General features: G+C 43.7%; 2 protein-coding genes across 2 annotated transcripts in view; both read left to right on the forward strand.

The window, feature by feature from the left end:
• The window catches only part of LOC117957845 (retinal cone rhodopsin-sensitive cGMP 3',5'-cyclic phosphodiesterase subunit gamma-like), a 2,806-nt gene extending 957 nt beyond the window's left edge, over window positions 1-1,849 (forward strand). Inside the window, exons 2-3 of the mRNA XM_034893913.1 lie at window positions 448-605; window positions 927-1,849. Of these exons, the coding sequence (XP_034749804.1) occupies window positions 463-605; window positions 927-1,044 (261 nt within the window). The 5' untranslated portion in view covers window positions 448-462 and the 3' untranslated portion in view covers window positions 1,045-1,849. The remainder of the gene's footprint in view (window positions 1-447; window positions 606-926) is intronic.
• Window positions 1,850-4,496: 2,647 nt separating this feature from the next.
• Window positions 4,497-9,170, forward strand: LOC117957838 (retinoic acid-induced protein 3). Its single transcript, XM_034893905.1, has 4 exons — window positions 4,497-4,886; window positions 5,591-6,817; window positions 8,028-8,083; window positions 8,283-9,170. Exons 2-4 carry the CDS (start codon window positions 5,686-5,688, stop codon window positions 8,358-8,360), a joined length of 1,266 nt encoding a protein of 421 aa, XP_034749796.1. The 5' UTR covers window positions 4,497-4,886; window positions 5,591-5,685; the 3' UTR covers window positions 8,361-9,170.
• The last annotated feature ends 1,321 nt before the right edge of the window (window positions 9,171-10,491 follow it).

Raw genomic sequence — 10,491 nt, forward strand, 5'->3', positions numbered from 1 at the left:
GGTCAAATTCTGCTTAAGATCAGGTCAGAGATGAGGACAAGAGGGACATTTCAATCAAGAGATTAGCATGTTCATGCACAGAAAACAACACCATGTACAGTATAATGTTAGCGCAGCTTCCTTTGGTTAGCAAGAGACGCGTGTCAAGATGACAGATATGAACAAAATACATGAATGTTGAATGTTGAAAAACACTGAATGGAAAAGTCTGATGTCATTGGACATGGCCTTGGCTGTTGTCCAATAAAGGCTGTTAATCTGCTGCGGATCAGAGTGGGATTACAGCTAATCTGGCTGGTTAGATTTATCTGAATAATCTCCAGTGATTGGCATTGAGAGCTGGAAGGACACAGGATCAACAGAGGGCAGAGAGATGGAGAGAGGGGAAAGGGGGAAGAGGGAAACTCTTCGGGATCTCCGTGTGACGACCCTTGTTCCGTGTTTTAGAGACCCTCAGCAGAAATGAACGCCAACCCCCCTGCAGGAAGCGCCCTTGCCCCGTCTGCAACAGTGGGACCCACCACACCCAAGAAGGGACCACCCAAATTCAAGCAGAGGCAGACCCGCACATTCAAGAGCAAAGCCCCGAAACCAGGCCAGAAAGGGTAAAAAAAAAATCTAACACTTACATTTGTAATAGGCTACATATTTTTTTATTTTCATATTATTTTAATTGGGAATTGGGCACAGATGATGTAAAGAAAACAGCACACCAAGATGCATCATTTTCTGTTTAAAAAAAATGTAATCAAAATGTTAAATAATATAATTTACTGTAAAGAATAAAGCCCATTGAGTGACTCCTCCACAGCGCGGTGGAGGAAGGTCTGGGGATGCGAGGCTTCTGTTGGTAGCCACTTTACTCTACATTTGTTTTAAACGCAAACTCACCCAACTCACCCTGCTGTCCGCTTCCTCTCCTGCAGCTTTGGTGACGACATCCCCGGCATGGAGGGACTTGGCACAGACATCACAGTGGTGTGCCCATGGGAAGCCTTCGGCGACATGGAGCTCAGCGACTTGGCCAAATACGGCATCATCTAGCCGGCTGCCTTCCTCGCCTGCCTGCACCTCTCCTCTGTGTCCTCCTCTCCGCCCGGCCTTCTCTTCGCCCCGGCTCGGCACGCCATGATAAGGCTGCCAGCCCCCCCCTAAAGCCCTCTCGTCTATCTACCTCATGCTTCACTCCACTAAGTGGACGGAAAGCATAATAATGTTATTTTTATATTATACAATACTGTTTATACTATACATACTTGAGATGAGAAGACGAGAAAAAGAACTCCACGTACCTTGTTCCCTTACCTTTCACCCATCTATGATAGTCTTCTCCTGACTCCCCCCCCCCCCCCCCCCCCCCCCCCCCCCCCATCTTCCCCTCCGGCGCTCCTAACCCACGGCAAGCAAAACACTAGCTTGTATTTGCTTCTAGCTGTCTATTAAAATGTAAATATTTTTCTCTCAGAGTTGAAACCTTTTGACCTTGTCCTCCATCCTACCTTTTGTACTTCCTCCTGCTTTTATTTTGCATTTGTATTTTCTACTCCTTGTGCACAAGGTTACTGTGAACACCAGGGGATGCAAGGAGAGCGTGTGATATATATGTATATGTTGTAATGGTGAAAATTACAATGCACTCTCACGTGATCACGGAGGATGATCTCCCTTTTATCCCATCTCTCTCTCTCTCTCTCTCTCTCCTTGCTGCTATCTGAACCCAGGTCCCTCCTGAGAGAAAACAAAAGGCATATATTACGTATGTTTTGTACTCTATTACACACTACCACAGATCATGTACTGTGAACTGGTACATCCTGATAGCTGCAGTAAAATGTGTATATTTTAAGTACTCATGTTGTCCATCTCTTTTTCTTTCTTTCTTTCTGGGATACCCAATAAAAGATGAAAACAGTATGGCCGCTTTCAATGAATCCCATTTTAAAAAACACAACAACATGCCAAACATGTCCTGACTTCATGTCCCTATATCCCTATACATCCCATATTAAACAAGGACCTCAGATGAGAAACAAAAAACAGTTCCCAACATTTCCCAATAGTCTTCTAACTCAAAATTAATGAAATTTCCTTCTGGGTCTTAACTACAATGCTGTCTGAGTACATCTAATAATAATTACCGCTCATTTTAAGGCTTCCGGACATCAACACACTCCCACGAGGCTCTTCATTGGAAAAGGAAAACAAATCATGATATTAACAAGAAACTGTGTTCCATCTCTTCTCACAAGGAAAAGAAAGGACCTGGTACTACATAAGTCAAACCCTGTTTATTAAAACAGTGAGTCCTAGGGCTTATGATGTTATGTTTCTCTGTTATACTCTAGATATATTATATAGGATAAAGTAAGCCTTTTCCGTGACACACACCCTATATACACTGCTCATTGATAGGAGTCTACAGCCCCGCTGGCAGATCTGTGAGAATGCATTAACCGGCGGTGCATGTTGATATGATTCATTCATCATGTTCACCACATTAGTTTCTAGACTTTCTAATTAACGTAACACAGAGCACACAGCTGAGGCTGATGGGAATGTCATTCACTTTGCAGGTATTTAGCCATGAACCAGTATGGGACAAATTCAAATTTTGACCTGATGATGGAGCCAGATGCCCCTAGAGGCCCTTCCAACTAAAAAGGGTCCCCAAAGATAAAGCAGTTCATCCTGAGGGGGACATGAATGAGTCACATGTCATAGCAATCCAGCCCATTGCTTCTGAGATATTTCATTAAAAAGAAGCAGCAGCAAAGATCAACCTCATGGTAGCACTACAGCTGAGATCCTCAACAGGGGGTCCGGGACCCTAGGAGGGTCTTCATAGTTACCGCAGAGTGGACCTAAGTTATTGTTCAATCATTTAAAAAAAAAAAAAAGTTTCAAAGTTATTATGTCTTAAAATATACCTTATCATGAGTCCAACATATTATTGGCAAAACTGTCCACAACAGTGACGACTTCTTGGCCTGTAGGTAATTAAAATGATGGATTCACTGTGCTATATATACGTTTGACATTAAAACATGATGTATACATATATGAATGCATGTCAAAAATTATTATTTGAAAAGCTTACCATTGTAAGTACCATCAAATGGTGTGTGTAAAGTCTTAAGGCCGCCTTGCATGTTATTTTAGGCCCAGTTTAATATGCAACTCAATTAAATCCAACTTGTGGTGGGTCCCTGCTCTGTCTCTCTTTCAGCGTGTCTCTGGCACAAAAAACCATTAAAGACCCCTGAACTAGAGGAGAAGTCAGGGGGACACCAAAGTCAGTAGGGTTAATTCAGTGTTTTGCGCTTTTTGACATTTTTTGACTGTGCCCAACATTTTTAAGCTTTTTCTGTCATTTTTATACGTTTTTTTTCAATGTTTTTTCAACTTTTATAAATTTCTTTTTCCCGCAACACCAGAATTCAAAGAAAGTATTAAACTGGTCATTTATTTTACTTGTAAAATCCATCGTCCATCGTATGGAACCATCCACATTATCTTTTTGGACATTTTGGTTGATAAAAACCAAAATTTCTGATATAGAAACTTTTAAAAAATGGTTTGAAATTTGACCCGAGGACAACAGGAGGGTTAAATGAACTGAGATTAGTTTGCAGGTGTGTGTTCCTAGGACTTGAGGACTTTCAGGGTTTAGCCCAAACACTATTTGATAAACAAGCTCTATTTTCGTGATTTTTTTTAATGCACTCTGGAAGCTTATTTAGATTGAAAGTACATTTCATAAAAAGAAATTCCCAGTGTAAATGAATTAGTGTAAATCTGGCCTAGTGTCTGTAAAATTCAACACTGATACACAACCACATGACTTTCGCCAACGTCCTTTAACGCTAAGGTTGCTATGGCTCCTCTGTCAAAATATTGACCTGCCATCTCTGAGTGACAGATAATCTGAACACAAATGTTTCACTTCTTCTCATTCCAGCCCAACCTTAAGCCGGTGACGGGGATTTGTGTGGGAAAAGAAATGACTGTCATGCTTAAATACCTCCAGCATTAGGGGATACAGCTGGGAGACTTTAAGTTTGAAATACTCAGTAGCTGTAATGGAGATTAATGTTGTTACCACACACACACAGCAAATATGCTTGATGTTCAAAAAGACAAAGCTGTGTTTTGCACACTAGTGTGACTTTACAGTTGAAGAGTGACTTAAGGTTCAAGCAAACACACCCTGTTGACTCTGCTTGTACAGGCATGAGTTGAGGCGTTACGTACGGGCTTGTAAAAGACAACGGTTGAAAGCACTCGCACAACTCTATTCTTGCCGCAACTCCCCCTGCGGCTAACTCGCCGATTCCAAATGTTGTTGCTGTGATTTAAGGGTAACTAAGGTGATGGCCGGTCCTGTTCTGTATCCCGATGAGACTGGGATGACTCAGTTGAACTCTCACCTTAACTCCCGTACAAACACCAGCTCAACACACTCCTGTTACTCCACATAAAACGTGCACAGTTATCTGGGGAAAGGGATGCAAATTCCTTTGGGAAATGGGTTCATCACTAGGGAGGGGTGAACTCTCCCTCTCTGCGTGTGACTGTGTGCATCATCACCTCCAGGTGTGTCTGAGGGAGGGACACAGAGAGACAGGAGGGGACTGACAGGAGGGTATGAGTTGGCCTGCAGGTTTCTCTGCCTTGCCGAAACTGTTGGTGAAAACATTTCTTCTTCAGACCTCAGAGACTCCCATCGCTTCCCACCCGTGCTCTTCTAGTGCTCTTCCTGTTACCCCGGGTTGGCAGAGATATGGGACCATAATCCGGACAGGAGGCGCATTAAGGGGCCGTTTATTGCAAGGCGTCCTACCAAACTTTTGGCAAGACTTCACATCCCAAAGGAGAAAAAAAGGCAAGTTTCACTGTTTTTATTATATAAAAGTTGTGATCCTGCTTTGAAGATGCCATCTTATTGAGACATGAATACTGGATTGTCTTATAATACTGCATACATTTCTGGAATATGTGTGCACTTCATGCTATCAATTGTTTCTAATGACAGCTAAAAAAAATTGGATTACAATCTTCGTAGAAATGTCATTAATAGGTTGATCAAAAACTACCATTCCCTTTTATAAGGAACGATGGAGTGCTGAGCTCCCCCCACCACTGCATGATCTCTTGACTATCCAAATGAAGGCCATTGTTAGGACAAAGTTGAGGGCCAGGGCCATATTTATGGAGTGATAGTCCTACTGAAGGTCATCTTTGATTCTCTGGCGCTGAAACAAAGGCTCCTGTTACAGGCTGGAGGAAGTGGCAGTCAGCTATCAGGAGTGAATATCTCCCATCTGGGTCGCATACAAACCTGATCATGAAGCTGATGCAGTTACCGTTCATGTTTATGTCCCAGCTTCACTTCCATGTTGCAGTTGTTTTTTGCTCCATTGTTATCTCTGGCCAACACGCTCCTCTGCCTTGCTCTGGCACGTTTGTGCCAGAACAAACCGCTCTCACCTGTCAAACCGCTCTCCCCTTTCTTCTTTTCCATGTTGTGTTTTATCCTGTTTTGTTTAGCGCTGTTGAGGTTTTTGAAATATTTTGTGTCTTTTTGTTTCAGGAGAATATATCTTAAGGAGCAAAGAGCGTGTGTATTAATAGGACACTTAAAACGAAGGATTGAATCCCCACCTCAGTGGATTCCTCCAAATTAAGATGGCTTTTTTACCAGACAAGCACAAATCCCTTTCCCCCATCCTTCCCCTCCTTCTCCTCTTCTATGTCCCTCTCACATGTCTAAGCCAGTCAACCAACAGCAGCTCAATCAATGCCACAACCAACCCGCCAATCACAACCTCAGGTGGTCCTTTCCTTAAGGGAGTGCCAGGCTGCGGCACAGAACTGGACCCCATCTACAGGTACCTGTGTGACCGCCGGGCAGCGTGGGGTATTGTTGTGGAGACCCTGGCCACTTCAGGCTTCCTGTTCAGCATTGTTCTCCTCATAGCCCTGCTGTTCTGGTCCCTGTGTATCTGTATTTCATCGAGGAACCAGCGCAGCAGCATCGGAGGCACCGTGGCCTGCATGTCCATGTACTTGTTGGCCACCGCTGGGATCTTTGCCATCAGCTTCTCCTTCATCATCCGCCTCACCCCTCAGACCTGCCCCACCAGGCTCTTCCTCTTCAGCGTGCTCTTCTCCCTGGCTTTCTCCTGCCTGCTGGCCCGCTGCCTCGCTCTGCTGGGCTTTGCAGCGGCCCGGGGCTGGGGGCAGCCCGCCATGGCGCTGGGGCTCTCCACCGTACAGGTTATCATCTCTACCCAGTGGCTGATCGTAGTGTTGGTCCGGGACGAGAAACCTTGCGAGTACAGCCAGGAGGAATATGTCATGATGCAGATCTACGTGCTGTGCCTCCTGGCTATCGGCCTGATCCTCGCCCTGCACTATCTGCACCGCTCCTGCTCCACATACAGCTACAGCTACACGGGGGCCATCCGCCAGCAGAGCCAAACACAAGCCACGCTGCTCTTCCTCACACTTTTGCTTTCCGTCTGCATCTGGGTGGTGTGGATCACCATGCTCATCAGGGGGAACCCGGAGTTGGGCCGCCGGCCGCAGTGGGATGACCCAGTGCTTAGCATCGCCTTGGTGGCAAACGGCTGGGTGTTACTGATGGGGCACGGGTTGGCCCAGATGGCCTTCTTCTGCAGGGGGGAGGCCAGGTCCAAGGATATCCCTCTGAGCTTTGTAGGCTGGACCAGCCCCAGCGCTGATATACCAGGACTGGCCAGCCCGAAGGAAGGGAAAGAAAACGGAAGCTATGAGAGTGATAGTGGGAACAGGAGAGGTGAGAAGCTGTCCTCATTAGCCAATCTGAGTGGTGCTTAATTTAAAGGTTGTGAATCATGCATAGGGGTTTGTACAAATTATTAAAGGGGACGTATTAGGAAAAACTCACTTTCAGTGCTTGTGCAGGTACATGTGGGTATCTGGAGTGCCTACAAACTCACAAACTGTGAAATAAGACAACCCAGGATGCCTAGATCAGAACACAGTTGGGAGTCAACAAGCTATTCAGATTTTGCTTCACTTCCTATGTCTCACAAGCCAATCAAAACAGACTTGGCTTAAAGAGACTTTGCTGCAGGTAAATTCAGACAGATAGTATGAGAAAACATAAAAAAAGACAAACATGTTCTAGTAGAAACCCAAAATACAGGTATGATTCTGAAATGTGCATTATACATGTCCTTTAAGTCTGCAACTAGGGGGAAGGGAAGGGAGCGTTGTCGCTGCAAAATAGCCACGGGAAGGAGGAGTTGTTTTAGTCGTACAACAGAAAACTCTGATTGGACAGATAGTCCAGCTAGCTGTCTGGATTTACCCTGCAGAGATCTGAGGACCAGGTAACCATAGTCCTCAGAAATCCACTGGAGATTAGAAAGCCAACACAAAGAAAGCGGAAGGGAACATAAATCCGGCTGATAAGGGTGTGATCAGGCGGTATTTCTGGCAGCACCAGAGCAATCCCGGAAGTGGGAGGTCATGGATATAGACTAGGTCTGAACCAACGATCAAAAGCCAAAGATCTTTCACTTACTACCACAGTTGACAAAGAACAAGTAAATAAACACATTTGAGCACATCTAATCAATTTTTGGCAGTTTCTAAAAAAAGAACTAAATGACCTAGGATTTAGAGGCATTGGGTGGTGAAGTTGCAGATTGCAACCAACTGAATCCCGCTCCACTCACGTATTTCTTTCAAAAGATTCTAGAGAACATATGGTGGCCTTCAGGTAACTTGAAAACGCAACCCTACGGAGATACGAAGGGCTCATTCTACGCTAACGAAAACCCATACTTTTGACCTTGACGTTTGATTAGTTTTTAAAATAGTTGATCAATCCAGCGACTAATGTTTCACATTAACAATCATGAGTTGTAAATACCGGCTTTACATTACAAAATGACAGCCATTGTCAGCTCAGCTCACATTGTGTAAAAGGCAGCTAGCATTAGCTTAACTGTATGATGAATTTGTGTGTGTCTCTTCAGGCAGGAGGACGGAGAAATCGCTGCGATCACCCTACGAGGCGGGATTTGCCGTGACAGTGAGTAATAAGCCATTTTAGGATTAACAATCTGCCTTCACATCATGCTCGGCAATTAAGCGCCGTGACCTTTCACTACTGCAGACAATTCTGGCTCAGTCGTACTGTAAGGTTAATGAGAGCACTAATGCTAAATGCTAATGGTTATTAACTGCACTGACATGATGAATGTGTGATTCCATGTTTCTGTGTGTTTCAGAACATCGACCCTAACAAAGATTACACCATTCCTCGCCCGCAGACCACCAACTACATGGAACCCTACGAGGATTACTGATTCAAGTCATTCTCTCTCTTTCTATCACACGCACAGACACACACACACACACACACACACAAATATAAACTAGAGTGCCCAGGTTGCACGGTAGGGCGGGTGTCCAGATGTGGAGGTTTCCTCGTCAACGCAGTGGGCCAGGGTTCGATTCCGGCCTGCTGCCCTTTGCTGCATGTCATTCCCCTCTCTCTTCCCTTTCATGTCTTCATCTGTCCTGTCAAAAAAGGCCTAAAATGCCCCAAAAATAATCTTCAAATGTTTTTTTAAACATTAACTAAATTGAGGGCAGTGGTGGAATGTAACTAAGTCCATTTACTAAAATTCTGTCTTTAGGTACCCTGGAAATTCTTGCAAAAGGGCAATTTGAATTTGCTCAGTGAGTTACTTTGACTAGTAATGCTGCTCTTAATTATGCCCTTGTAGGCGAGCTGCACCAATCACATCGGTGTATCTGAGGTAGGCGGGCCAGAGGCGACAGTTTAATCTTCCAGTTAGCTCCGCTGGTAGCTAAGCGTACGGGGCTCTGGATACGTCACCCCGTGTATTGTTGTGATTGGTCGTAGGGTTCTCCAATTGCATGCAGTGAGATTTTCAAATGCACTCTCGATGCCGCCCTTCCAGATGAGCGACTCTCATTACTCAATGAAAGACCAGATTTGGGTCTGGATTTCCAGGCTAGTCCTTAGGTAAACATTTGAGGAATTCTACTTCTACTCCACTGCATTTCAGAGGGAAATACTTTTACTCCACTACATTAATCTGACAGCTTTAGTTACTTTACAAATCAAGATTATTGCACACAAAATATGTACTTCATAAAATATGTTTGTGTATAAATTCCACTACCCAACAAATAGTTGGTTGACAGAACTGTTCGGATTATTTGCAGTTTCTAAAATGTGAAGCTTTTTCTGCATTGAGTACTTGTAGGCAACTTTTAATACTTTAAGTACATTTTCCTAATAATACTTGCACACTTTTACTCAGGGAACATTTTCAACGCAGGACTTTTACTTAACAATTAACAGAGTATTTTTAGCGTGGTATTAGTACTTGACACTAAGTAAAGGATCTTTATACACCTTCCAACACTGAACGAGTGAGACACTATTTAGGCACTTATCTTTATCCAGTCTGAAACAAAAAAAGAATTTCTTTTTAACTTTTCTTTTCTTGTGCAAATGTAAATATTTTTCATTGAGTGATATAAGAAATGTTATTTCAAATGGGCCGAAAAAGAAGAAAGAAAAGAAAAAAGCTTCAGCAGAGTGACTCACTGCTCTAGTGTCTTCATGAGGCCGGTTGGCTTCAGACAGTCAAGCTTTCTTCTGGAGGGAAATCCACATCACAAATGCTTTGTAGAAGTGTGTGTGTGTGTTGCTCTAATATGGTATATAATAACACTGAGGTGATAGAGGAGGAGTGAAACTGTCACTCAGACTGCCAAACTGCTGAGCTGGAGCAGAGGCAGTAGAGAAGAGAGAGTTCAGAGAGGGAGACCAGATGAGATGAGACAAGACAGGAAGAGGATAGAACAGGAAAACTGTCAGCACCATGGGAGGCTCGTGCCATCACTGATTAACATCTCCATATTCAAAGTTACATTACAGTGCACTGAAAGAAAAAAAAACTAAAACTGTGTTCGGTGTGCATACAAAGTGTACAAGATGTGTTTCTTTCCATGACTTTCTACGGTTGTCAATAAAAGGTTCTTCTATATTTTTGTTTGTCATATTTAGGGCTGGGTGAAAATATTTGATTCTCCATTTAAAATCTTTTAATACATGCCTACATTAAGTTGAAAAGTACTTTAAAATTATTTTTTTTTCATGTTTGCTTCTTGTTTGAACAATTTACAGCAAAAGTCCTTTGACAGTTTTTTTATATCCAAGCAAAACAGGTAATGCAACTAAAATTCCCCTAACCTTTTGAATCAGGACCTTGTGAATCCAAATATAATCGATTTGGGGGAATCATTGGCGGTAGCCGGCCCTACTCATATTTTCAAACCTTTTGCTTCTCCCACTCACAATCTGCAAAGATGGCACACACACAGACAGCCAACTACCCTCAGATCCAGTGCCATGGCTGCAGGCGCCTGCTGCAAACTGGAGGCTCCAACACAGGGAGC

This window comes from Etheostoma cragini, chromosome 15, assembly GCF_013103735.1.
Source record: "Etheostoma cragini isolate CJK2018 chromosome 15, CSU_Ecrag_1.0, whole genome shotgun sequence".
Taxonomy (NCBI): Eukaryota; Metazoa; Chordata; class Actinopteri; order Perciformes; family Percidae; genus Etheostoma; species Etheostoma cragini.